Raw genomic sequence first — 26,213 nt, forward strand, 5'->3', positions numbered from 1 at the left:
GAATCGTCTGGCCTGTCGGTAGGTCGCTATCACGTAGAGAAGTCACCTCGAGGGTCAATAGTCAGAGCAACATTAGTCTAGTCAACATTGTTATCTAAAAGTGAGACTCCAGTCCATCGCGTTATGCACACGCCTTACGATGATCAGGTGTCTCGCCGTTGGCAGATAAGGAAGGGAAGTGGAGACCGAAAACGCCGCTGATGTTCGCCTTTGCCGTCAGCGCCGTTTATCTTCGCCGTCCAAGAGGCGGGAAAGCCCACGAATAGCCTACGACACTATCTCCATGTCTCCACCCGCTACCCGAATCGGGCATCTTGATAAGAGGGGTCTGTTTATCTGTATATCAGATGTGAGTATCCTCGAGCCATGGCCTAAAGATTTTACAGACCAATATTCCCTGTGGCGCGTCTTGTTGAGCGTTACCTAGTCGGTACAGACCATCACGGTTTCGACGACCCCTAAACCGCAGCGATGGAAAGCACAAGTCACACGGCGTCGAGGGAGGGTCCTGGTGTTCAGCACGGTCTGCGCAAGACTTTCGGAGTATGGCAGCTCTGTGCGATGGCTGTTGTGCTGCCTGGGTAGGATTGCTCCCTATCGAGTCGGCTTCGTGACTCGAGGCTAAGTTATTCGTCCAGGGCGTGGTGTTTTGCTGCAAGCTCCATGGTGATCGGTATCTACGGTGGTGGGCCGGCTGTTGAAATTTGGGGCACTCTAGCCGTTGGGGCCGCGCTGTCTGTGTTCTGTCTGAACCTGGCCGAATACGCTTCTGCATTCCCAAGTGCTGCAGGGGTGACTTATGCCGCGGCACGTCTTGGTGGACCGAAATATGGACGCATGATGGTGAGTCAAATCCCATCTTTGTTTGTCAGTGTCTGATCGATTAGTCCTACTATACTGGATCTTTCCTCTCGACTACGATCGCATTCATACCCCCGGTACTCATCTTAGTCCTCTCTGAGCTCACATTTACTTGTGCATGCGTTTTTCACCCAGATTTTGTCCCCAAAAGGTGGCAAATCTGGCTCCTGTTTCAACTCTTCAACATAGTCTACTTGGTTGCCCTCAAGTATGGCTCTCGTTTCATTGGTGAACTGAATGGAGTTGGCAGTAAGTTTACACCCGGGCCCCAAAGCACTGAGCGAGAGACTTATTCATTGCGCCAGTTGTTGTCCTGACAACTGGCATAATCGTGACTATAGGAGTCATGGTAGGGATGTCAAAGGGAGACAGACCTTCAAACTCGTAAGTATTCGTCTCTGACCATGGCAGCGTTGTGGCTCACATTTGCCATAGCTTTTTGTGGATCAGCTTCGAAAACGGTAGCGGATACAGCTCCCCGGTCATGGGCGCCCTCTTGGGTCTACTTGGTCCTCTTTACGCCTATGGCCCCCCTCATTGGATGTTGAATCTGGCGGACGAAGTTCGAGACCCCAGAAGAAGTATTCCGATCGCCCTCCTAGTGCAGCAGATTGGCAACATCATCACGTAAGATCCTGATACAACGAGTGTGCGAGCCTAGCTGACTTGCGCAGATTATTTGCCTTCTATGTTGCGACCTACTACTGCATTAATGACTATGACAGCCTCCTGGATACCACGTTTCCCTCATTGGTAGGACAACTCTACCTCCAGGGCACGAAGTCATCAGTTGCTACTCTCTTTTTGCTGTTATTCGTGATTGCACCCTCCCTGTTCGGCACGTATGGCTACATTTCTGCCAACATCCGCCTTCTCTGGGGGTTCGCCTCAAAGGGTTCACTACCATTTCAAAAGTTCTGGACCAAAATCGACAACGAGCACAACATTCCCATCAACAACCTATACTTCAGCATTGTCGTCAACTTTTTGATGAGCTTCATCTATCTGGGCTCAGATGTCGGCTTCAACATCATCATTGACTCTGCGAACTTCTTCTATAGCATGGGTTTCCTTCCCTTGCTTGCGGCCTCAATCTTGACCAAGCGAAAGTATCTGCATGCCGCGCCAAAGTCGTATTTCCGCATGTCGTATACTGTTGGAACGTGTTGCGAAGTGTTCAGTTTTCTGTTCAATTTAGGCTGCTGTGTTTGCGAAGCATTTCCAAGCTCGTACCCTGTCACTGTCGAGAATATGAACTACACAGTCGTGTTTGGTGCTGCTGGTATCCTATTCACAACACTCGGATGGTTACTGCATGGCAGAAAGCATTATTTGATAGAAGTTTTGGACAGCATCGAAGAGGAAGAAGCTGTTGAAGAGAAGGGAAAGATGGCCTGGAAGTCGCGTGAATTGGTAGTGGATCTATAGACGAATGCGGACAACATTGCAGTTTAGCGAGGTCAACAACCATTGCAATGACTAGAATCGTGATAGGTAACAGCACGACTGCAAGGACAAACGTATTATGTAGAGACAGCTGCAATCTCAAGCTGGGTCCCTGAGCATAGTACCCCGGCCTTCTCTGATGAATGCGTGCGGTGTAGCTGAATGGCACAGGGTTTGAAATGCCCCCGAAGTCTTTTCTCGACTCTGATTCAAAAACGTACTGCCACAAGAGACGACATCTGGTAGTTGTGTTCGGCGAGTTCACGAGGACAGGATGCAGCAAGGAGCCGAGAGCAGAAACCCGTCACAGGGAGTCATAAGATGGGGTCTAGCCACTAATAAAGGGAACTGGTCTTAGGATACCGTGGATGGGGCAGACGAAGTACGGTTACTAGGGAGACAATAGCACAAATGATAAGAGGATGCGTCGTGAGCAGGTGGTTTTAAAGCGGCACTATTGGACAGTGTTAAACCACTGCTTGGGCGGCCAAGGGGCGGATCGGACAAGTTTTCGAACGCGAGACTATACAGTCCGTTCTTGGTCACCTAGTCCGGGAGTTCTGACGTGGTGGGAAGACCGAGAAGGGAATTTATCTCATGTGCTTGGCTGGCCAGGCATTGCGACGATTGAAATAGGATGGGAGAAGAAAATCTGGATGGTGGGCAGTGTGGGAGGATGTCGAAGACAGAATCGATCCCTGTACATCGTAGGTACAGTTAAGTCTGTTTTCATCGAACCAATCAACACATAGGGTGCATATCAAGACAGAGCAAGGGAGGGTAGACGTCCGGATTCACAAGTCAAGTTTTAGTGGAGAGTATAAGTCATTCGATCAGAATTCATGAACCGTGTATCGTAAACATCTTGATATGAACTATTGCCTCAGATGATTACAATAACACACCTCCTCTGAGATCTCTGGAGATGGGCCTCCGTCGCGCGGAATTTCCAACCCGAGATTCGATCCCCGAGTGGTCCGACCGTTAAGCTGCTGCTTCATATAGCTCACCCAGCGCTCGGGCGCTCTCCCCCGTACTCTGCCGTGGCTCCCGCGATGCTCTCCGGTACTCAGCCAGGCCTCCTCGATACTCCGTCACGTGTCTGATTAAAGCGGCCTCGCTCCCTTTCCTAAACTAAAATGGTAATAGGTAAAATACAATTTGGGGTAGTTAACTATATATATATATATACCCCGAACTATGCTTCATCCCTTACCGTTTTCGATAAGGGAGGCCGCTTTAATCGGGCAGGTGACGGAGCATCGAGGAGCCCCGGCCGAGCATGGGAGAGCGTCGAGAGAGCTACGGTAGAGTACGCGGGAGCCACATTAGAGTACCTGACGGCCCATTCGCAGAAGCCAGTTCGAGCTCATGGAGGGCCAGATCAGGCCCCCAAGCAATCGGATATACCTGCCTCTCAACTAGGCCATCTATTTTGTAAATGCTCTGCATTGAGTCGGCTCGGAGTAAGGTCACGATAGCGCTAGGTCATCCTCTATCGAGAACGCACTCGTCAAAATCTGTATAAATCATATAGATCTCCATATCTACAGTACGCGCCAGCAACACTATGTTCGCCACACCCTTCTCTTAGTCCTTTAACTCTTGGCGGGTCAGGACATCTGTCCTTGCTCCTGGTCACAAGGAGGATCAACCCGTTACGCAACTATGTAACACGTCTTGTGGATATTCCAAAGCAGGCAACGTCTCTTCATGCTAGCTAGTAGCTGTCACTCGGCGAGAAGCATCAAGGAGTCCCAATTCTCTCTTCAAGGTTTCCATCCAACTACAGCTCGTACAGCTGTAGTCATATTTTGAAGCTGCTCGCCAGTCTTGATCTTTTGCCCTTTCGTATATCCCTCCGCATATGCAATTCGATCCTCCGCTGCCACATGTTAGTCCATATTCCTCTGTGAGATCTCTTCGGGCCAAAAGAGGCCAAGTTAGGTACCTAGCAGTGCTTTGACCCATGGCTTGGGCGCAGCGTTCTGACCCTCATCCCATACAGTCAGAAGATAGAGCGCTGTAGTCCCGTATTCGGTATCATGCTGGTGCATAGAAGCGTTGAATTCTGGGTTGACTTTCATTGCAAGGTTATAGCGGTTCTCGGTGGCTTTGGCGGCTGTCTCTACCGTAACCAGTTGATCAGAAGAGTTGTAATTATTTAACCCAAGGTCTTTCGCGACAGGGGCGAAAACAGTAGCATCAAAGTGAACATCGTCTCCAAAGTAGATGTCGTTGCGGGTGATAGAGCCATCAGCTTCAATCGTGTCGTGCCTAGCTAGGTCGAAAAGGTTGAAAGTTTCGTTGGGTTGACTTGTAGTCGAGATGTTAAACTGGAATACCATGTCGACAGCCATCTTGTAGATGCCAGGCTCGAAACCGTATGCGGCTTGCGCAGCTTCGTTGATCTGATCGTAATTAAGGTTCTTGCCATCGCGTGGGAGAAAGCCATGGTTTGCCAGAGCATTTAGGCCAGGGCATGGTGAACGACCTGCAAGAGTTGTTGGTGGTCAGCTTACTGTCCGGGCTTCCATGGCAAAGACAGCTCAGCTTACTATCGAAAGGCCCCGGGGCACGAAATTCATGACCATTCGGCGTAGGGAATGCAAGGCATGGGATTGCAAAAGCAATTGTAGTAAGCAGGCGCGCCTTCATGACTTCTATTCAAGAAAGAGCAATATCGAGGGTATTGCAGCGTACTCTATCATATGCCTACCTAGGTATATGATAATGACCTCCAGTCTAGAAAAGAGATCTTTAAGTAGGACTCACCGATGGTCGAATATGAGAACGTGATTTGAAATTGGCGAAGTTTCATACGAGGGGACTTTCGATAGGGTGGAATTCAGCTTCCCACCGACTAATCAGGTCGAATCTTGAGAAACGAGATGTGGAAATTGATCAAATACCGACAAAACGCTAATCTAGATTTATTGAGCATAAATGCGCCGTAGTCGCGAATACGCCCTAGGAATACGCCTCGAGAATACGCGAATACGCTCTAGATGTGCACTTTGAGTACTCTCCGCCCGGAAACAGCCCACAGACCATGGTCATTTCTAAAGTAGGGTAGCTTTCCAGGGTAGAGGCGTTGCTCGGTTTAAATAATAATGGCATTGGTCTTATTCGTGCTTTATGTACGTATTAGGCCTACACAGGAGACCTCCCGGACGAAAACTTGTCGGTATTGAATGCCTCCAGTTTTCCAGGTCATCTGCGACTGCTTGGAGGTCTTGTTGATAATCTTTTGAACGGTGTTATACAGAACAAAGAATGGCGTATCTTGTTCGACTGTCTCATGAGATCCGTGATCAAGGGCCTGCTAAGCCTGTAATTCAGGTATCCAAACTGGTCCCTGATGTTGACTATGTGACACCGGTTCTGGGGGCCATCCAATTCCTCCTCGAGGTAAGACACCTCAGGGCCGAAACGGGCCACTATAACTGTGATCGGGTAAAGTTATCACGAGACTAGATGTACGCAACGTTAACGCCAATAGGACATAAGCCCAAACGAGAGCCTCCCGAATAGGCGAGGGAGTACGGCAGGAGCGGGCCGGAGCCGTAAGGGAGCAGAAGGGAGTGGAGGGGGAGCGCGAAAGAGAGGAAGGGAGTAGAAGGGAGTGAACGAGGGAGCGAGTCGACTAAATAGTCGTTAGCGGGAGAGCAACGCGGCGGGGGATGAGTCAGTCAAATGGGCGCGAAGGACAATTGTTCGAGGATTATATATATACCTATATAGACACAAACCTACATAGGCTCTTGGCCAGTAGAAAAGTGCCCGAATGCCGTTGATGTCTTAACAGTCTCAATAGTACATGAAAAACGAAGAAAGACCTTCCATCAATCCACCATTGATGTATCATCTACCTTGTGACACGGATCGCCATCCTCATGCATCCACCCGGTTCGAAGTGCCCGGTGTATCGCGTGGCTGAGTAATCCAGGCATGTACGAAGGAGCCAGGTACGTAGCCATGGACGTAGCTTCATTATTTACCCGCTCCTCACAGAGCCCGCCCGACGGGCGCCCGCGCGGGATTCAGGGATTAGGTACCTACGAGGAAGGCACAAGAGCGCGGCCGCACGCAGCAGAGGGAAGCGGGCCGTGCTAATTACCTACCTACCTACCTACGAGTAGCAGCAGCAGCAGGAGTCAGGCCAGCCAGGCTGTTGTCAGAATCAGATCACTCCAAAAGGCGGGGAGGGGGGGGGGCAATATTATGGAATCAGCCAGCCTTTTGCTCGGACCAAGACAGAAAACGGGATTATTGCGGTCACAGCCACGGAGTACAGAACACAACTACAAAATGAAACGTGCTTCTTGCTGACGGCTCCGTAACTGGATCCATCCGTAACTCGTCAGTGTCAGGAGAGATTATGAATCAAGATGCCGTTATATCTCCTTCTCTACAGGACGGATGGTCATGGTCATCTACCGACGAAACGCGTATAAGTCCAGAGAGAGAGACGCGGGCGTTTCCTGTCCCGCTGTCTCTCCCAGGGGAGGTTCTGCAGATGTATGTACGTCGACGCAGGCTTCAGGCTGTCCGTTTCCCCTAATAAATCCACATCCCACGGTCACCGGAAAACCAACCCGCGAAGCCCTGTCAAGGGCGTCACGGTCCAAGCCCCTTGAACGGAACCTGCCATGGCCACCACCAAGAAGCGCACCGTTCTCATCACGGGATGTTCTGATGGCGGTCTCGGTGCCGCCCTCGCCCTGGCCTTCCACAAACGGGGCGACCGTGTCTTCGCAACGGCACGCACTCCCTCGAAAATGGCGTCCTTGCAGTCCGTCGGCATCGAAACTCTGCCCCTGGATGTCCTCTCCGAAGACTCCATCAGGTCCTGCGTGGAGAAAGTGTCGTCCCTGACAGGGGGCACACTGGACATATTGGTCAACAACGCTGGGGCCGGATTGAACATGCCCGTCCTTGATGTCTCGATGGCTGAGATCCAGCGACAGTTCGACATCAATGTATTTAGCGCCATTCGGATGATACAGCTGTTTTTCCCGCTGCTTCGCAATTCGACGGCGGAGAGCAGGATGGTGGTGAACAATAGCTCCTGTGCTTCGGTTCTAGCCCTGCCCTTCGCGGGGCCATATTCGGCTTCAAAGGCTGCCCTCTCCAGTTTCAGCGAGACGTTGCGGCTTGAAATGCAAGCCTTTGGGATCAAAGTCGTCGATTTACGAACCGGGGGGGTGAGGTCGAAATTCTTCGACAACGCCAACAGCGAAATGAGTGCCAGCTTACCGGAGACGAGTCCCTACACACCCGGCAAGGACGTTGTGGAAAGATTTCTTGATCGAGGGCCGCAAGTGAGTCTCATGGACACAGCCGACTGGGCCAACAGAGTGGTGAGGGATTTATCCAATCGTGGCGGAAAAGGGGCCCCGCATCAGATCTGGAGGGGTCAGGGAGCGACGTCCGCATGGCTCGGAACAAGCGTATTGCCTGTTGGATGGCTCGATGTCATGGTGAAGAAGCTTTCTGGGTTAGATGTTGTGGAGAAGAGGATAAAGGGGGAGAAGCAAAAGATGGTATGAAGGTTTGGCGACCAAGTTCGTCCCGTCGTTAACCGGTCGTCTAGGTACCTTCATAGGTAGGTAAAGGCAGATATACGTCAGTGGTGTTGAGTGGCTGCTTCCAGACCCCCCAGGAGACTATCCCCATCTCTTGTATATGTGGCTTTACTCAGCCCCATTCACAGAGGTGACGATGGTCCCGTGATGTTTGGCCGCAACCAGTACGAGCATCTTGTGGGAATCGCACTAGCGAGGTAGGCTTGGCCAGATCGATCGCGCCAGGAGGAAAGGAGGTGGCTTTGCCTTGGAGATGAGTCTGTATATGCCTCGGATGCTCTCGATCCGCGACGGGCATCCGGTCTGGAGGAAAGCATCAGGTGCCCAAACCAAGTATGGGCGACAATAGTGGATGGAGGGCACGATTTCAAGCGACGGGGGGAGTAGCTAGAATTCTCCTCCCTCCAGTTTGGCTATGTAGAACTAGCTAGTCAGTGAAGGCAGCATGTTTAGAGGATTGGGTCTCTACCAGAGTGTAATTCATTCTTTGCTGCGGGTGCTGTCGTTATCAACGTGGACGAGGGTGGAGGACGATGTGTATGCGCTTGGCATCGCGAGGAGCTGAAACGCGTCGAGAATGCTCTGCGAAGCCAAGGGGCCAGCGGTAAGCAACCTCTACCCACTCAACGTAGCAAACAAAGTGAGCATACCAAAAGTGTCACCACTGTGGTACTGGTACAAGATCTCGGGACGCTCTGAAAACCGTGATCCCGCCTGCACAATCACGCAGTCCATGCGAGCCCACGATGCAGTCTCCGAGCAGTGTGTGTGCGCTTTGTCCTCAGTACACCAATGATGGGTGGGAATACGAGGTGCAGCCTGCATGGGCACCTGCGTCCACACCCACACGCCATCTCCACCATGGGACTTCTGCTCGTACAGCCATGAGGTATGAGAGTGCGCCCGCTATTTCCCGGTCACGGGTATCTTGGTTCGGGTGTCGGTTCGAAACCTTGTAGAGCTGAATCAGAGAAGTGCGACGGTGGTGACGATGGGCGACGGCCGCACTGCGGACAGGGAGTGGATACTCTGCGCCCTTACACTGCACGAGGAGTGCGACAAAGTGAACGGGGCGAGGTGGTGGTGACGCGAAATGGGAAGCGGGAAACGTTGAAGGGATCCCACTATTACTTGCGGCGTGGTGCCCGCAGTGCCCATCTGCGTACCTACAGTAGTAGCAGATGGCATCTGTCACCTGTCATCTGGGCATCTGGGCATCTGGAAGACTCGGCACTTCGGGGGCCAAAAAGCCCGTTTGGAACTCGGGGCAATCGAAGCTTAGAAGCTTGGAGCTTGGAGCTTGGGACAAGCGAAGCAGGCGAGCAGTCGAACGAGCAGCAATGGGCAACGGCGGGTGGCCGAATTGCCGGAATGGGCATGCCTAGTTGCTGGTTTAGGCGCTGGTGCTGCTTACTAGCTGATCCACTGGCCCCAATTGGGCTCCCCGGCCTCTGCGAGTAGGGAGCCCGGTAATGATTGACTACCACCTCCCACCTACAGTAGATGCCCGTTAACTAGAAGTCACCCGTACCACCGTGCATTGGCAGCACTGCCAGCCGGCTACCTGGGTCTGCTGCAAGCCTTCTTGGGTAAACATACCTAGGGAGACGTAACTCTCGGGCTGTGCTGCCAACAGTCACAGTCCTCACAACAGGTGACTTGAGGTAGTCAAGCACTGCCCTCGTCCATCTTTAGAAACGAGAGCTCGAGAAGGAATTGGAAAGCCGTCCTCCTCACCGAGACAGCGCTCGTAGTGCATCCAATGGGGTCAAGCAGTCGTCTGAAAGAATGCTACAGCACTAGGAGGCATCTAGCAAGTGTCTACACGGTCACTACTGTAGCTACTCGATGCTGCGTCCAACCACTAACCGTCCATTTGGGCAGGGATCGGCCTCGCCGAGTGTTAATTATGTGCAAGGGCAGCTTCCCCGCAAGCGCCCCGAAAAAGGTGATCAGGATTGGAAATGGTAGACCAGCAGCATAAGACCAGCAGCATCCTGGCCGGACACGCGGACAGGCTGCACATGAAGCATCCCATTGGGAACATCCAAATCACATTCACTCCACCACGTTCCCGAGTTCGGTTGTTCTTGCCTCGCTCCAAGTCACAGCACATCCCCAAACTGGTGGCCTTGTGTTCTGTGAGTCCTCTATATCCCAGTCCCTATCTCCCGATCCCTGGAAAATGTTTTCTCGTAATTCCATGCCCATCCGTAGCGTCATGCAGCCATCGTAAAATCAAACGAGGGCAAAGGCACAAAGTACCAAATGGCCGCTTAGATCGCTCGCCCTCTATCCCAGAGACCAACGAGAACCAAAATGAAAATATTAATCCTGCTTTTGGAGTCTGGACCTCAGCCACGACGCGAGTGCCAGACTCACTTGATCCCGACTTGCCCACTTGGCAGTCCAGCCGCCACCAATTCTTTCCCACCACCCCCTCTTAATTATGACGCAGATCGCAGTGCTTGCACTGCCTGGTAAGGTCACGCCCAGCGCTCAGAAAGGAGAAGGCCATCGATCGACAATGACGCAAGTATTAGACGAGGGTATTAGGTTTCAAGGTAGACTCAGGTTGGAACAGAAACGCAGGCCGAGGAAGACTTCTGGATAGCCCGAGACACCAGAGGCTAGCAACTGAGTTGAACCCCCCGTTCACCTCTGCATCCGAATCCATCCCAGCATGCGTTCCAGGACCGGGTCTTCGTCAAGCCAATAGCCCTTTCGTCGGTCTGCATTGCGAAGATCACGGTAAACATGGTCATCCGTGATTTCGCTGAGTTCCTAAATCAAACAACCAAATCAGCTTTTTTTTCTTCTTGCCCCCTTTTCTTCTTTCTCTTTTCGGGCGGTTTGGGGGCGGCCGCCTTCTCACGGTGCGCCTCCGTGTTGCTGATCATTTCCTCCTCTGGTGCTTCTAAACCACATGGCTTCAACTAGCAAAAGCTAGGGGACAACGGTCATACGGTGTGGGGAAGTGCGCCGATCGCATGCAACTTTTCAGATGCAAAAAAAGGAAACGTACCTGGCGAAGTCTCTGATCAATTGATCGCAGGCCGTTGGCGTGTTTGGCGCCTGGTTTCTCGCCGCGCAACAATTGGGTGCGCAGCTGCACCCATCGCATCGCAGCGGAGCCTCGCAGATAGATCTTGTGAGCCTGAAACCTTCTTGTAGAGGCATCAAGGATAATTCTGGGGCCTTGGTTAGCATATTTCCTTCCTCCCCGGCGATGGGACCTTGTCGCACCGTTGTAGAGACGCCTTCTGCACTTCGGTCTCGGGGATGCTGCCAGATTGGAGTCCAAGGTTGCCCGGATTGAAGTGCCCAGCCAGAACCGCCTGCGATTCAGCGGCACACTGTCTGAGGACCACGTAGCCATCGAGGTAGTATGATTCCTGGTCAGGAGGATTGGCCTCGCTACGCGTGATGAGCGAGTTGATGTGAATTTGCAACGTCCGAAAGTCGTTCATGATCTCCATGACGCGCATTGCGCGAGCTTCGTTCACTGCCGTGTCAGTTAGCCAGAGGGGTCTCGGTAAGGGCGGTTCTCGCAATGTGTGAGGCGAGGAATTACGGTCAGACGCACGTCCATCAGCCATTGCGAAAGGCGAGTTGGCCAAATCAAGTGAGGTTTGGTGGTCGACAGGCCGTGGCTCGACGGACAGCGCAGGTTCAAGTACTTTTCTCTTCTTCGCTTCGGGGGGATTATGGTGCTTCGCAGCCAAGTCAGGAGTCTTCACAGGAAGGAGGATGAGGTCTCAGACCGTGGGCTCAGCCTTCTGGTCAAGTTGTCGGATGGATGAAGCCTGAGGAGAGGAAAGCAACTTTGGTCGCGGCGAGGAAAGCATGCTTCTTAAAGACGACGGTGGTTCACAGATGTCATATACAGCTTCGGATCAAGAAGGACACTGCCACGAAGGGATAGAGACGGCCGTAGAGGAGGGTTTGTGGACTCAATCTCGTGGCTTCACCGTGGCTTCACTCGCAGTCAACCAGTCAGGAGGATAGAAGCGGTCATCAAGATAGGGGACCGGGCCGTAGCGTCATGGGAAAATGGAGCAGGCCTCCCAGCTGTATGAGAAATCAAACAGAAGAGGATGTTAGCAACGGTGAAGCTGGAGGCAAGTTTCACAGCACTAAGCCGGGGCAGGGTCAATGAGGTAGAGGAGAATAGAGACGAGCACCAAAACGGTCGACACGGCTGTAAACGGCGACCACTGCGCTTGGATTGATGCACCATGACTATTGGACACTGCCTCAGTCGCAGAGCACGTCGGAATGATGCAGCTCTGGCGGTGGATCAGTCGAGGCTCTGCTGTAGACTCCGACCCTGTGCGGTCTTGATCAGCAGGCGGCCTGCAAGCCACGGGGGTCGAGTGAGTTCTGGATCATTGACCATGACTGGGCCGATGGAGACCTGGGTTTGAGCAACATGGAAATCGTAGACGAGGCGTTGGAAATGACCATGTGCAGGACAAGTTAGGGTCCTGAGGAATCGCCGTGACGGTGGAGACGTTTGACCCAGAGCAAAATGTTTGTATGGGTGGAGAGAGAGGAGAAGCGGTAGACGGTTGCAAACAGGCGAGTTTGGGTGCCCCCTGGCCCCCAGCCAATCATGCTACAGGGCCTGGGCTAGGCTAGTCCTTTGGGGGGTGCCCTTCCCAAGCCTTCCCTAGGCCTTGGGCTTTAGGTGCCACGCCAAACTCAACGTGGGCGCTCAGGTCAACGGTTAAGCTTCCCCACCATGGCCCAATCCAGGCAGCTGAGCAGAAATGGCGTCCATGGGCCGATGCTCTTTGCTTGGTGCTGCGAGAAAAGAGGCTGCCCTCTTGCGGCAGGAACAGGCCCAGCACACGCACATGGCGTTTCGAACGGTTGCTGCATGCTGCAAGCTGAAAACTCTTCTGCCTCCATCCACGCCCGTCTACTGGTCCACTTCTCTATTTTCATCCTCCACCAGCACCTCGCTTCTGCAAACATGCAGGGGTCGTTTTTTTCGCGCACCCTTCTCTGGCGCAATGGGCAGAGATTCTTACGGCGCCGGACTCCCCAAACGAGGTGAGAAAACGGCACTACGAGGGACTCCATGGTGATTGAGTCGGCGGCTTGAACTTCCTGCGCTCAAGCCTCACACGCTCACGCCCACCATCTCAGCAATACGAGACGCAACGACGCATAACGCACGTCAACCACGCCCTGGTGCACAGCTCCTGGATCAACAGTTTTTCCATTTCCTCACCTCTATTCCAGCCTCACTAGAGCCACACGAAACGCCACAACTCTCTGAGACCGGCTGTGCTGACTGCCCTCTCAAGTCCAACGCATAGACGCGGCAATGAGGCTGGGACAAGGTTCGTCCACCCCCATGGACCTGAGAACTCGCCTGACACTCTAGTGGCAGTCATCCCAAGTCGAGAGCCGGATCCACAATGATCCGCTCCAGGAGTGAATCCCGTCGACTGTTAGCAGCAGCAGCAAAGGACTCGAACGAGTCCTCTACGCCAACCATGACGTGCCACACGCATCATCTCAGATCAGCTCCAAGAGGCTGCTGAACGTGACCCGACCAATAGTCCCCAGATTCACTCCATATTCTAATTTTCCGTGTGGACAAGCTGAACCCATCCTGATCCCTGTCCAGCGTGGTTGCCGACATTGTCGTCACTCCCCGTCCCAAAGAACACCCTATCCTGCGCCTTCTGGTTCGGTGAAGAGAGATGTGCTCAATCTCGCTCCGCAATGGCCTGGAGACGTTCCTCGATTTCGTCTTCTGTTAACGTCCTGAACTCATTATCCGTGCCTTCAGTTCCATCAGCCTTCGGCCCACCCACGATGCCAATCTCCAATTCGCCCTTCTTGAAGTCAACGCTCAACACGGTGCTGAGAGTGCTGATACCTAGCTCGACCACTTCGTCCCAGCTGCCTGGAGCGTGGTCCTTGTTCTTCAGCTTCTTCTCGAGATGATTGAGTGCCTCCTGTTGCTTAGGTCCAGACGCCGTCGCTTTGTATCCGACATAATAGCCCGCCGGATCACATTTGTAAAGTTGGGGGCCATATTCGTCGTCGACCGAGACCAGCGTTGTCGCTACGCCCAATGGTCGCATGTACGCCTGTAACAAAAAAATTAGCCTGGCTCTTGCACCTCCTTTCCAAGTGTATTTCGACGCACCCGTTGGGTATAGACTTGATTGATGTTTGCCAATCGTTTTGCCAGCACATCACACGGCATTTCATATCCATTTCTGTATCTGAATTCTGCAGCTTCCCCTCGGGCTCGATCGACTGAGGCTCGAGCATCGGCTATTGAGCCGGTCATGACGCAGCCGACTGAGGGAGAGATCTTGAAGACATGGGAGACCGAAGAGGGATCGATCAGTTTATCCTAATGCCCGGAGTAAGCGACTAGAAGAAGGTGAGGCTCGAATTTGACTGAATGATTTCGTACCGGCACCTTCTTTTGCGACAGCACAACAGCGCATGTCTTTCCCCTGACTCCCACCGAGGTGATGTTGGCTGCAGTAATTGCTTTGAAGGCATATTCTGAGTGTAGTTGTCAGTATGGCCGAAATCAATCTCATTCATGGCGGCTGGACTGGGGAGTCGACGAGAGTTCGTCCAGTTATTGCGGGCAACAGGTGCGTCGCAACTTGGACTTCGAGGGTGCCCAAACTGTTGCGGAGACGTACCGACTTGATATAATCGCCCTTGATCTGAGAAGATGGTGATATGTCGATCATAACCCGCGGAGCCTGATGAGAAGACTGTCAGCTCGGTGTGTCCGACAGCTACAAGCACGAAACCACGTCAAACTTGAACGCACCTGACATCTTGACCACCCACGACCGAGGTACAATGAGCCAATGATGTAGTAAATACAGCTGAAAGCGTCGACACAGGAATAGAGCTCGATTGAGAGGAACAAGGTGGTGAGTACTTATGTCGGACTTTTGACGACGGATGATGTTCGCAACTTGAGGCCTGCACGGAATATGGGGTTGCCAAACGCGCAAGTGTCGCGATGCCTACTGCAAGCTGCCCTTCCACTAGCCACCACAATCGCCCCCACAAAAAACCTTGCACCGCCACCTGTGGCACTGACCGGAGCGTCTTCTGTGGAATAAAATTCGTTTATTGGTCTCAAATGTTCGAAACTTCAGCTTCTACGAGCAGTCGACGACCTTCCTGAATGGCCTGAACCACGACCGTGATCAGCGTATCGGCTGAAAGATACTTCGGGTAACTCTAGCTACGAGTTTTAACACGGAAGCATCAGCATGTCTCGGCCTGGAATTCCAGCTTGGAAAAGACTAGGACTGAAACTCAAATATGCAAACGAAGACTCGGGTTCTCCAACAAGCAATGGTCTTGCTTCACGAGGCCACCAAACTGGTCAGAGTTCATTGAAGGACACTCAATCGTCCTCATCAGAACCTCCCAGGAAGAAGCTGAAGACGGGTCTCAAATCCAAGGAGGCTGTCGAGCCAACAACAGGCAACCCGAACTCAGTGCCAGAAACCATCAAAGGCAAAGAGAAGCACCCAGACAAGAAGATTAAGAAACGGGTATCTTTCTCCGCCGACTCAAAGCCTTCTTCGTCCGTAAGAAGTCCATCGCCTGTCCCGGATGGCTCCAAAGCGCAAAGATCCTCGGCAGATGTCAAGAAATCCAAAAAAGCTCGACCGAAAGCAGTTCAGCCACTAGCGCCCAAGTCCAATACTGCGTTGGAATATCTCAATCAATATCACACGGCGAGGTCAAAATGGAAATTCAACAAGAATCGAGAGACCTGGATATTGAAACACATCTTCTCGGACAGTGATGTTCCTCCGGAATTCAATCTTGCTCTGGGGAGATATATCTATGGACTACAAGGTGCCGGGGCTCGTGAACGATTGAAAGCACAGTGCATGGCGTCTTTAGAGAAGGGGAAAGGTACTCAGCCGCGGAGCAACAAGGATGGCAGCGCTGCAGGCGAAGACGAGGATGGTGAATGCCTTCGACGATTCAAGGACGATTTGGCAAGTCCACCGTCGTCCAATTTTGCTGCTGCCGGGGATACTACCGCAGATCCAAAATACCAAACCTGGATTCAGAAGCAGTCACGCCCAAGGATATTACTCTGGGCAATGGGGTTTGACGCTGACGTTCAAGCCGTGGCTAATGGGACTAAACAAAATGTCAAGAAGAGGAAGAACAGGACCGTGGTTGTCGATTATGATAGCTCCAGCTCTAGTTCCAGCTCCAGCTCCAGCTCGAGTGAAAGTGAAAGTGACAGTGACAGTGACAGTGAGAGCGAGGAGAGTGACGAAGAATCCCAGAGCGACACCAGGATGTCAAGTGCGGCGAACCCTAAGGAAGACACTTCCAGCAGTGCCAGCGATGAAGAAAGCAGTAGTGAGAGCGACTCAAGTACCGATGTTGACAGTGAGGTCTAATGGCCAAAGCGAATACAGGGCCGATGAATAATTGTGTCTATTTTCAGTTCCTGAATTCTCAGACCTGTCAAGCTGTCTCGCAGTCTGGCCGCCTGCATTTTGCCCTGTTTGCCCTGTTTGCACTGTGCCACCTGACTGGGCGGCTGTCGCGGAGCAACGGCCAGTGGAGCATGTTTTAAGCTGGACGACTCGGGGGGTTACAAGTTTCCCTGGTGCCTGGTGAAATGGAGGCGCAGTGGGCGTCATCGACCCCCATTATTCACAGGACAACTGCAGTCTGACAGCTGCGACTCACGGGACCTGCTGGTGCGAAACTGTCCAGCCCATCCATCCCATCTCCCATCCCAACCGATCACTTGCTTTCTCCTCCCTTCCTCATCATCGTTGCATCCCCATCATCCATCCATTGGCCTTCCTTCCTTTCCTTTTTTTAGCAATTGGTGGTCGTGACGATGAAGAACAGTCTTGTCATCGCAGCAGCTGCGCTGCTCGGTGCCGCCGATGCGGGTATGCATCGTATGAAGCTTCAGAAGGTGCCTCTGTCGGAGCAGCTAGTGAGTTTGACCCAGGACTCTCTCTTCTAACCCAACCTCTCTAACATCAGTCACAGAGCGCCGCCAATATTGGCGACCATATGCGTGCACTTCGCCACAAATACACCCAGAAGCCGATCGGTGGCCCCAGCGAGGACATCTTCAGTGACACTTCCATCCATCCTGATGGTCCCCATGATGTTCCAGTCGAGAACTTTTTGAATGCGCAATGTAAGGAACACTCTTATATACACATTTACCATTATCTAATGGGATGCAGACTTCAGCACCATTGCCCTTGGCACACCGGCTCAGGAATTTAAGGTCGTGCTCGACACTGGCAGCTCCAACCTCTGGGTCCCCAGCACCCAGTGCGGTTCGATCGCTTGCTACCTTCATCAGAAGTACGATTCCTCAGCCTCCTCTACCTACAAGAAGAATGGATCTGAGTTTGGAATCCGCTATGGATCTGGAGAGGTGGCTGGCTTCATCTCTCAGGATCTCCTGCGCATCGGAGACCTCAAAGTCAAGGATCAATTGTTTGGAGAGGCGACCAGCGAACCTGGTCTGGCTTTTGCCTTTGGCCGTTTCGACGGTATCTTGGGTTTGGGCTACGATACCATCTCAGTCAACCACATCCCTCCTCCGTTCTACAACATGGTTGACCAAAAGTTGCTTGACGAACCTGTCTTTGCATTCTATCTTGGCAACACTGAGGATGGCACCGAGTCTGAGGCCACTTTTGGCGGCATTGACAGCAACCACTACACAGGCAAGATGATTAAGATCCCCCTCCGCCGGAAGGCGTACTGGGAGGTCAACCTGGACTCCATCACACTTGGCAAAGACTCGGCCGATCTTGACAACACCGGCGTCATTCTCGACACGGGCACTTCGCTGATTGCTCTTCCAAGCACTCTCGCGGAACTGCTCAACAAAGAGATTGGTGCTAAGAAGGGCTTCAACGGCCAGTACACTGTCGAATGTGACAAGCGCGACTCGCTACCCGATATCACCTTTACTCTTAGTGGGTACAACTTCTCCATCACAGCTCATGACTACATCCTTGAGGTCCAAGGTTCTTGCATCAGCAGCTTCATGGGCATGGACTTTCCAGCGCCCACCGGTCCTCTTGCTATTCTCGGTGACAGGTAAGTCATACTCGACTGACATTTCTTCATCCACCAAGCGATTTTCCGCTAACACATCCTTTCACAGCTTCTTGCGGAGATGGTATAGTGTTTATGACCTGGGCAACGATGCAGTTGCTTTGGCCAGAAGCAAGTAAGACAATTTTGTAGAACTGGGGACAGGGTGCCAAATTGCTGCTGGAAACCTTTTGGGGAAACGTGGCTTTGAGGATATTTGTTACTATGCGCAAGTGGAATCGGGGGATGCATGTTGTCTTCTCACACCGACCAACATAATTGTGTACATCAAGCACCTTTCGTCCAGCCGTGCGTGTAACACGCGGGGACTGGCGCTCTTATCGAAAAGCAGTCTCATATACCCATAGTCAATGGATGAAGCAAATTGTCTTCTCGAGACCTCCAGAATCTGGTGATGTAGCTGGGAGAGTGGAGTCTCGTGACCATCGGATGATCAGCTTGGTGGCTCTTTGTCCCCTGACGGCATATAGCGGGGCTCAAGCCGAGCACCTTCTTGCATTTCTGAGGGCTGATTGGCAGCGGCTAGCGTGGGAGTGCGTGTTATAAAAGACAGCTTTCCGGCCCGGACAGTGGAATTCCCTGCCCGTTGGTTACAGTAACGAAGCCGCAATCGAGCTGTGCTGGAGCTCGTCGAACCCATCCATTGATCCCTCAGAACATCAGCACCACAAACTGCTTAGGCACCCCCATCTATCAGTTTCCCCATCCCCCAAACCTCCAATTCGCGAAGATCGAAACCTTCCCGCCATTGGACCACTTGCGACACACCCTTTGTGTGTGCTCCCTCGTATTGGCACCTTCCACCGACAGGTATTCCCGCCTGCGCACCGGTTCCCACAGAGCAATCAACCGAGTCTGTGCCAACACCTTTGCACATTTTATCCTTCACCGTTGCGAGGGTTCCTATACTCGCACTGACGCTCCTCTCTGATTGTCGCTGTGATTTCCTACCTGACCATCAAAACAAGACTCTCTTCGCTTCGAGCTTCTCCGACACCCGTCGCGGTACCAAAGGAAGGCCCCCGCCGGGCTCCCTTGCTCGTGTCTTGACCTTGACCACAAAGTCACCTACATGCGCCGATCAATGTCACAGTCGCTTGCACCGCGCTCGGAATGCTATTACGACTACCCAAGAATCTCCACTACCCTCTCACAATCACAAAAGTCGAGAAGCGGGTCGGCGAGAGTGTTGCCCGCAATGATGACCTATTTCTCTACTCATACACCACCAAAGTAAAAGAAGGCAGTCGTTACGATGAGGAAGAAAAAGAAGTGAACCGGAAGTTTGTTACCCACTTCCCTAGCACCCTCGAAGGTACAATCAAGGCTTGGAGGGTGTGGGAAGGGGATGTCCTGACCCATCCGTGAGTGCGGCTGAAGACATGGCTGGACGCGATTGATTGCTGACTGGTGCGCAGTGTCGATGTCTGTGAAATCGAAGAGGAGTGCCCACACACGGTGCAGTTCCTCGGTATGTGCACTAACTGTGGAAAAGACATGACTACGTAAGTACCTGTCCTCCTTCATTGAGCCTTGAAAACATGAGCTAAGGGTCGCCAAGTGTCCAAGCAGGAAGTGAAACCACCGATGCAGACCGCGCTCCTATCCGCATGGCCCACGACACGCCTCACCTCACTATTAGTAAGGAAGAAGCAAGTCGGATAGACGAAGAGGCGAAACGTCGTCTGCTCTCATCGCGCAAACTCTCGCTGGTGGTCGACCTCGATCAAACCATTATTCATGCTGCTGTAGACCCCACGATAGCGGAATGGCAAAAAGACAAGGACAATCCCAATTACGAAGCGGTTAAAGATGTCCGCGCTTTTCAATTGATTGATGACGGTCCAGGCATGAGAGGTTGCTGGTATTACATCAAACTTCGACCTGGACTCGCCGAGTTCCTGGATCATATATCCCAACTCTACGAATTGCACATTTACACCATGGGAACACGTCAATATGCTCAACAGATTGCCAACATTGTCGACCCGGATCGGAAATACTTTGGTGACCGCATCCTCAGTCGAGACGAAAGTGGTAGTATGATCGCCAAGAACTTGGAGAGACTGTTCCCTGTGGATACTAAAATGGTGGTCATCATCGACGACAGGGGCGATGTCTGGAAATGGAGTGCCAACTTGATCCGTGTCACCCCCTTTGACTTTTTTGTTGGCATTGGCGATATCAATTCAAGTTTCTTACCAAAGAAGCAGGAAATCCAAACAACGCCAAAACCGGAGCCCAGCAAACTGGCCGAAGATAGCACAGAGAACGGCGAGAACGGCGAGAATGGCGAAAGCGGCGAACAGGAATCCAATGGTCTTGCCGAGGACGGGACCTCTACCATACAAAACGGCACTTCGGCACTCGAACAGCTGATGGCTATGAGTGGCGGTGACGATCCCGCAGTACGAGAACTGCAGACGAAAGGCCAAGAAGAAATCATTGCGTTGCAATTAGAAGGCAAACCCCTTCTCAAGATGCAACTTCAGCAGGACGAAAAAGACGAAGCTGAAGCAGCTGCTAATGGTGAAATAGTCGCGTCGCAATCCACTGAATCTGACTCGAGCGACTCCTCGGACTCCTCCGAGTCCAACTCTGCGGGTCCAGCAAAACAGAAAGCGCGCCACAGCATCCTAAAAAATGATGATGAAGAGCTGATTCACCTCGAGGCCACTCTGACCACTGTACATGCCGCATTCTTTGCCGAGTATGACCGAAAGCGAATGGGAGGCAAGGGCGGTCGAGTCGCAGAACTGACTGGCAAGCGTAAGGCGCCTTTGCCTTCTCAGGATGAGGGCGACGGGCTGTCCGTGGAACTGATGTTTGTACCTGATATCAAGAGGGTGATGCCCGCCATGAAGTTGAGGGTTTTGTCGGGTGTCAGAATTGTGTTTAGTGGCGTGCTACCACTAGGCACCGACATACAAAATGCCGATATCAGTACTTGGGCCAAGACCTTTGGCGCTTCCATCACAGATAAGGTCACCAGAGACGTCACTCATGTCATTGCGGCGCGACCAGGTACCGCAAAAGTCAAGCAAGCGGTCAAACGTGGCATAAAGGTCGTCAGTACGTCTTGGTTGATCGAATCTATGCAACGATGGCGCAAGTTGGACGAAAGACCATACCTACTCGAAGGCGTCGGGAGGCAGAAGCAGGAAACGTCCAGTGAGCTCGGTGACCCCCTGGAGAAGTCGAGCGCTCCGCCCAACGATCTGCTTCTTAGTTCATCCGAAGGAGAGACAACCGGGATAGACACTGAAGATGACCAGCCCGCGCGGAAGAGGCTGAAGTTGGATACCATTAAAGATGCCAATACTTCGGCAGAAGCATTCGAGGACTTGGTTGATGATGGCAGCCCAATCACCATCAATCAAGACGAGTGGGCGGATATCGAGGCAGAGCTGAAAGAGTTCATGGGTAGCGACGCTGAGAGCGAGAGCGACACGGACTCAGTCAGCTCCGCGTTGAGCTTGCGGGAACGGCGCGGAGCCAAAAGAAGAAGGGGAGAAGACGGGGATAAAGATACGCCGGCTGGCGGCCTGGACACACCGTCGACAGCCCAGAGGAACGGTACGGGGAGTGCTCTTAGGAGGGTGGCCAATATCGATAGCGAAGTCGAGTCAGAAGCCACAGCAGAGGAACAAATCAGCCAGGAACAACGGGAGGTGGAAGAGGCGCAGGAACGTGAAGAAGAGGAAGAAGAAGATTCAGATGACGAATTAGCGCGCGAGTTGGAGCGCGAGTTGGAAGAGGCCGATGCTGAGGAAGAAAAGAGGCGAGAAACGGACTGAACGATCCCATCTGATGTCTCGATGAAAAGAGCATCTGGCTTCCATGTGTGGCTACTTTGGTTGCGATTTATGTTTTGACGACCCCATAGCGCGGCGTCTGGAAGTGCAAATGGATATGGGCATGAGCATGAACATTAGCACGAGAATCAGCATCAGCATCAGCATGACTTGTATGGCACACAAGTCAGAGTAAGGGAGTCGAGTACACCAGGATAGCATGGGAGCTGCTGCATGCCATGGATGCGGCACAGCTGAGAAGGCTCTCTGACAACGGAGTGATAGGGGAAAGACAACAGATAAGAAACAAGAGTATAGTTGCCCGAATGGGCCCAATGTCTCATTGTCCTCGTATCCTCAACAAGTGTCGTTGATCCATGATACACATACTGATGACATTGACGGTGAGGTTGAAGGCTTGCGCAAGCGACGGAGAAATATCACCAGTGACGGCTGAAAGTAGCGCCGCTGCCGGTGTTGGTCATTGCAGGGTATATGTTGCAACCTCTACAACTCTTCTCTTCCCTCTATTTTCTCTGCGCGGCACACGACGGCTTCCCGCCATCTTCAACGGCCTGGACAGTCAATCACCTTGCAGGCCCAGAAGCCTTCGGACTTGGATCACCACAATCCAGACGCATCATTCGAGCACCATGTCCGTGGACAATGGGGGCGAGACCATCAGGGTCGAAAAGGGTTTGGGCTGCCACGACCACGAGGATTCAAAAATATCTCACCGGCCAATGCCCGGATTGCAGCGCAGTCAGGTTCTCCCGCTGGCAAATGATGTTTCTATGTGATAAACATTTCTAACCGGCTTAGGATGACTCTCCTGTCGGCTGCTGTCGAACTGCCTCTTCCGGTTGGAAGCCTTCCCACACTCTCCCCGGCTTACTGAACGCTTTTCCTCTTGCCTTGATGCCTTTCGCATCCCTTCACTTGCCTTCTGCAAAGACAATTTGGGCTCCCTCCGCATCTTCAACGCCGGATTTTCAAGCCCTGCAAGACCCTGCATATCATTGCTGTGATTGATAATATCGCTCGGAGGTCTAGAGTCTCCGGCTTCATCCCTTGATCTGATACGTCTTATCCCCTTGACCTCTGCATGTCAGCCCTGTAAAGACCACTCTCCGTCTTGTTTACTTTTGGCTCTCTGTATTCGACCTCCGATGCACAGACTCTGAAGCTATCTGCGTGCTATAAACCTGGCTGCGGCACTCTTCTTCTCCGACCTCTGAGTTTCTAGGAATGACGGCACGACAACCGGCCCTTGACGGACCACTCGAACACCAGTTTGCGAGATAGCATGTTCGCTTCCACGCAATCTCCTGTGGATGGTGCCCCAGAAATCTCCCATGGCGCGCACTCTACGGCTCCGAGATCCTGGAGCAACTTGAGGAGATGGGGCGTACAAAAGAATCAATCGAACGTCGTGCGCGCAAAGGAGCGGTCAAGCACCGGTTCGACCAGCGCAACACTGACTGACAACTACAATCGCTATCACGTTGGTCCTGCACCTTCGCAACGATGGCATCCATCATTTCTCCCCCTCCTCAAACATATCATTGTGTTTCTCGCCTTCTCTCTTCCGATCATTTTCCTCGCCCTCGTCATCAAAATTCCAAAATGGTATGCCTTTGAGGCCGATTACTGGGTATCCAACTCGTTCACCCACTGCAACTTCAACGGACAGTTCACCCCCTACGACAAGCCATCGATAAGCCTCTGGGACCCTTCGGGATTCTTCTACATCACAGTGTCTTGGGGAAAGATGGCCTTCTCAACGGCAAAATTCATCGACATCGTGTGGGATATTTTCGTTGGGCGTGGAGGACAGGCATTCCTCGCTGTGGTCACCTTCAAGGTTTCGTCTCAGTATTTGGCCCTGGCTATGCGCGAAGCCCCCGTGTCTTACAACACATTCGAATCCCTAGCTTTTGTGCCTCCCAGCTTGGTCAGGACAGGGCGCTTGGCCGCGGATTTGTTGACGAATCGGGGCTGGCGAGCGAGGTTGATCATTGTCTGGGTCGTGTTGAGCTCTCTGTTCGTCCTCAGCTTCTCAAGTCTGATCACGGCTATGTCAGGGTACAGCAGCGATATCAGCGCGGTCATGCCAGATTATGACAACGAGTCCATTCAGTGGACAAATTTCCAAGTGGTTCAATTCGCCATTAACGACGCAGACCGTGTTGGACTGTCCGGGCCGATGTATATTACAGTGGGGGATACCTGCGTTCAGCAGGGTTTTCTTGATGATGATGATGACGACGACGACGATGACGATAACGATGATAAAGGTGGTAACTACGACGATAGTGAAAGTCCGTTCCCGGACAGGACACCCCGTCGACGTGATAGTGACGACGGAACAGACAGTGGGAATTCAAGTCATGGTAAAGTGGATTGGGAGTACGTACCAACCAACTGCACAACGTTCTGGCATGTTGTACAGTATGTGAGCCTCTATGGCCTCAACGGAAACAACCACTCCGCAAGCAACATTACCCTAAATGGGCAGAAGCACACAGTGGCCGCCCCGACGCTCAACATCACAACCTCATACTCGCCCGTTGCACTGTCCACGTTAACAACATACCTTAACACCTTCTCTGAATCATCGCCGCCCGCTCCTGGAGCATTGGATTCTGTCTCACAACTTACAGACTTCACCTTCTGGCTGTACGATAATCAAACCTATCCTTTCTCCTATGTCCTAGACAACGCGACATGCCGATACTCGAGATGGCATAACTGGGGATTCTCATTCCTCTTTCTGTTCATCACATCACTGCTCCTTGCGCTATGGGCAATTGGGACCTATGCTTTATGGCTGTATACCTATCTGAACAGTCCACAGGACCGCATTCCAGGAGAAGACACGACAGGCGGCATCTACAGATCGAGCTGGACCCTTGTTGAGGCTATGAGGAGAGATGTGGGCCCGGGCGCTGTGACACCGGAGATGGGAGAGAGTGAGATCCGTGGATTGGTGCGACGGCGGCCTGGACGTGTCATTCAAGGCGTGGGAAACATCAACGGCAGTCACCCACCGATTCTAAGCGGATCCGAGAAGGATGCCGCAATCTCTCCCTCTCCCATGACTCCTCTTCAGACAGCTCCCGTGACGCGCTGGTCGGTTTTCCGCGCATGGATGTCCCCATCTACCCATCTCAAACAGCGATCTGCACACGGGACATATTCGCCGGCGAACAGTGTATTTACACACGCAGACTCCACTTTCTCCTCAACCTCCCGTCATCCGATTTTGCACTCGCCTGCTGCGCCGGGGAGGACCATGACGATGACCTCGAGGATGTCGGGTCTTGCAACTCCTCAGGCAGACTCACCTGTAACCTTTGGCTTCTCCGCTGCCGCCGAGGCAGACATCATGGAGGGCTCCGGTGTGGTGACTGGCATTGATCCTGTGTCTGGCATCTCAATGGGAACGGGTTCAAATGGGAAATCTCGCCCGAGACTGAGTTTGAGTCGAATTATTCCATCTGGGTCGTACGGGAACAATTCACGCACCGCGTCAGTACTTTCTCCATCATCAGCGTCAGCGGCGAAGTGGATCTACTCTCCCGATCCGATGTCTGCGTCTGAAGAAGCTTCGACATTGACGATCTCTCCCATCCGCGAAGATCGAAAGGATAAGCCCGGTGAGGATGACGCGATCAGATGGAAGAATGATTTGGGTGACGGCTGAGGCCGTTAAATTCCGCACGTTGAGCGTTTGCCTTTCTGCGAATTTTGCTTTGGCGTGTTCCCATCTCGAGGATTGGGATTCGTGTGGAAAATATTGGAACCTTGGCGCCCAACGTTGTCGGCGGGTGCAACTGGGCGTTTGATGGATGGGTGGATCTCGGGGTGTTCCGTTCGCGCGCAACAATGCACAAAACAAAGGTCCTTGGGGCTTGGTTGACGATTTTTCTTGAGATATGTGCTTTTACGTTCACGGGGTCGATGGGAATATACACGCAGGCATCATGGCTGAGCGATGACCCCAACTATGTCAGCGATCTTCCACTTCTGGCAGATTCAGGACTTTGTCGGTTTTGGCTGTTGTTTTGGGCCTCGATCAGCATCCAAAAGGGGGGATCTGTGTTCGTTTGAGATACCAGCAGCCTGGTATTCTCACCTGACTTTGCTCCGAAACAAATCGGATTCAAGCTATGCTATATTGTAGGAAGATACGAAATACTTCAACATGTAACTCTATTTGCAATTTGTGCTACTACGAATGCTGGAGACGAGGGAGACTGTTAAGAAATAGGAAGATCATGTGGAAATGCCAAGTATGGCCGATCTCTAGAAGCCTTGCCGAGTCTCTGCTCTTCTGTTATTTGTTGTTGGATGAGCCCTGGACTCTCTCCAGGACAGTTCACCA

General features: G+C 52.4%; 8 protein-coding genes across 9 annotated transcripts; 5 read left to right on the forward strand and 3 right to left on the reverse strand.

Moving 5' to 3' along the window:
• Positions 1-3,981: 3,981 nt before the first annotated feature.
• Positions 3,982-4,965, reverse strand: PV07_08059 (uncharacterized protein; the record flags this gene model as incomplete). Its single annotated transcript, XM_016395188.1, has 3 exons — positions 3,982-4,192; positions 4,259-4,801; positions 4,866-4,965. 3 exons carry the CDS (start codon positions 4,963-4,965, stop codon positions 4,077-4,079), a joined length of 759 nt encoding a protein of 252 aa, XP_016248607.1. The 3' UTR covers positions 3,982-4,076.
• Positions 4,966-6,959: 1,994 nt separating this feature from the next.
• Positions 6,960-7,915, forward strand: PV07_08060 (uncharacterized protein; the record flags this gene model as incomplete). The annotated part of the gene is made up of 2 exons (XM_016395189.1): positions 6,960-7,853; positions 7,904-7,915. The coding sequence occupies 2 exons, from the start codon at positions 6,960-6,962 to the stop codon at positions 7,913-7,915; spliced, it is 906 nt and encodes a 301-aa protein (XP_016248608.1).
• A 2,000-nt stretch (positions 7,916-9,915) lies between these two features.
• On the reverse strand, positions 9,916-12,056 carry PV07_08061. Of its 2 annotated transcripts, XM_016395190.1 has the most exons (5): positions 11,660-12,056; positions 11,482-11,608; positions 11,142-11,400; positions 10,921-11,086; positions 9,916-10,679 (listed from the first exon to the last, which is right to left on the reverse strand). In XM_016395190.1, the coding sequence occupies exons 1-5, from the start codon at positions 11,741-11,743 to the stop codon at positions 10,551-10,553; spliced, it is 765 nt and encodes a 254-aa protein (XP_016248609.1). In that variant the 5' UTR covers positions 11,744-12,056; the 3' UTR covers positions 9,916-10,550. The 2 variants fall into 2 exon arrangements, with proteins under 2 accessions (XP_016248609.1, XP_016248610.1); XM_016395191.1 differs by having other exon boundaries at positions 11,482-12,056.
• Positions 12,057-12,737: 681 nt separating this feature from the next.
• On the reverse strand, positions 12,738-14,893 carry PV07_08062 (uncharacterized protein). Its single transcript, XM_016395192.1, has 5 exons — positions 14,716-14,893; positions 14,582-14,644; positions 14,341-14,435; positions 14,065-14,277; positions 12,738-14,005 (listed from the first exon to the last, which is right to left on the reverse strand). The coding sequence occupies exons 1-5, from the start codon at positions 14,720-14,722 to the stop codon at positions 13,619-13,621; spliced, it is 765 nt and encodes a 254-aa protein (XP_016248611.1). The 5' UTR covers positions 14,723-14,893; the 3' UTR covers positions 12,738-13,618.
• A 159-nt stretch (positions 14,894-15,052) lies between these two features.
• Positions 15,053-16,402, forward strand: PV07_08063 (uncharacterized protein). Its single transcript, XM_016395193.1, has one exon. It carries the CDS (start codon positions 15,170-15,172, stop codon positions 16,328-16,330), a length of 1,161 nt encoding a protein of 386 aa, XP_016248612.1. The 5' UTR covers positions 15,053-15,169; the 3' UTR covers positions 16,331-16,402.
• Positions 16,403-16,587: 185 nt separating this feature from the next.
• Positions 16,588-18,510, forward strand: PV07_08064 (vacuolar protease A). Its single transcript, XM_016395194.1, has 4 exons — positions 16,588-16,884; positions 16,941-17,094; positions 17,144-18,014; positions 18,082-18,510. Exons 1-4 carry the CDS (start codon positions 16,783-16,785, stop codon positions 18,149-18,151), a joined length of 1,197 nt encoding a protein of 398 aa, XP_016248613.1. The 5' UTR covers positions 16,588-16,782; the 3' UTR covers positions 18,152-18,510.
• Positions 18,511-18,621: 111 nt separating this feature from the next.
• On the forward strand, positions 18,622-22,177 carry PV07_08065 (uncharacterized protein). The gene is made up of 3 exons (XM_016395195.1): positions 18,622-19,396; positions 19,451-19,537; positions 19,594-22,177. The coding sequence occupies exons 1-3, from the start codon at positions 19,146-19,148 to the stop codon at positions 21,827-21,829; spliced, it is 2,574 nt and encodes an 857-aa protein (XP_016248614.1). The 5' UTR covers positions 18,622-19,145; the 3' UTR covers positions 21,830-22,177.
• A 498-nt stretch (positions 22,178-22,675) lies between these two features.
• On the forward strand, positions 22,676-26,055 carry PV07_08066 (uncharacterized protein). The gene has a single exon (XM_016395196.1). It carries the CDS (start codon positions 23,133-23,135, stop codon positions 25,530-25,532), a length of 2,400 nt encoding a protein of 799 aa, XP_016248615.1. The 5' UTR covers positions 22,676-23,132; the 3' UTR covers positions 25,533-26,055.
• The last annotated feature ends 158 nt before the right edge of the window (positions 26,056-26,213 follow it).

Source organism: Cladophialophora immunda, assembly GCF_000835495.1.
Source record: "Cladophialophora immunda strain CBS 83496 unplaced genomic scaffold supercont1.4, whole genome shotgun sequence".
Taxonomy (NCBI): Eukaryota; Fungi; Ascomycota; class Eurotiomycetes; order Chaetothyriales; family Herpotrichiellaceae; genus Cladophialophora; species Cladophialophora immunda.

Bases quoted from the DNA above. Each gene is read 5' to 3' on its own strand.
- PV07_08061 (XM_016395190.1), bottom strand. From the start codon at position 11,743: ATGCTTTCCTCGCCGCGACCAAAGTTGCTTTCCTCTCCTCAGGCTTCA. The intron at 11,609-11,659 runs GTCTGAGACCTC...TTGGCTGCGAAG, and splicing joins ACCAGAAGGCTGAGCCCACG to CACCATAATCCCCCCGAAGC. The intron at 11,401-11,481 runs GTGCGTCTGACC...CTGACACGGCAG, and splicing joins TTTCGCAATGGCTGATGGAC to TGAACGAAGCTCGCGCAATG.
- PV07_08062 (XM_016395192.1), bottom strand. The intron at 14,436-14,581 runs GTACGTCTCCGC...AACTACACTCAG, and splicing joins AGGGCGATTATATCAAGTCG to AATATGCCTTCAAAGCAATT. The intron at 14,006-14,064 runs GTGCGTCGAAAT...TTTTTGTTACAG, and splicing joins ATCAAGTCTATACCCAACGG to GCGTACATGCGACCATTGGG.
- PV07_08063 (XM_016395193.1), top strand. From the start codon at position 15,170: ATGTCTCGGCCTGGAATTCCAGCTTGGAAAAGACTAGGACTGAAACTC.
- PV07_08064 (XM_016395194.1), top strand. From the start codon at position 16,783: ATGAAGAACAGTCTTGTCATCGCAGCAGCTGCGCTGCTCGGTGCCGCC. The intron at 17,095-17,143 runs GTAAGGAACACT...AATGGGATGCAG, and splicing joins GAACTTTTTGAATGCGCAAT to ACTTCAGCACCATTGCCCTT. The intron at 18,015-18,081 runs GTAAGTCATACT...ATCCTTTCACAG, and splicing joins CTTGCTATTCTCGGTGACAG to CTTCTTGCGGAGATGGTATA.
- PV07_08065 (XM_016395195.1), top strand. From the start codon at position 19,146: ATGCTATTACGACTACCCAAGAATCTCCACTACCCTCTCACAATCACA. The intron at 19,397-19,450 runs GTGAGTGCGGCT...ACTGGTGCGCAG, and splicing joins GGGGATGTCCTGACCCATCC to TGTCGATGTCTGTGAAATCG. The intron at 19,538-19,593 runs GTAAGTACCTGT...AGGGTCGCCAAG, and splicing joins TGTGGAAAAGACATGACTAC to TGTCCAAGCAGGAAGTGAAA.
- PV07_08066 (XM_016395196.1), top strand. From the start codon at position 23,133: ATGTTCGCTTCCACGCAATCTCCTGTGGATGGTGCCCCAGAAATCTCC.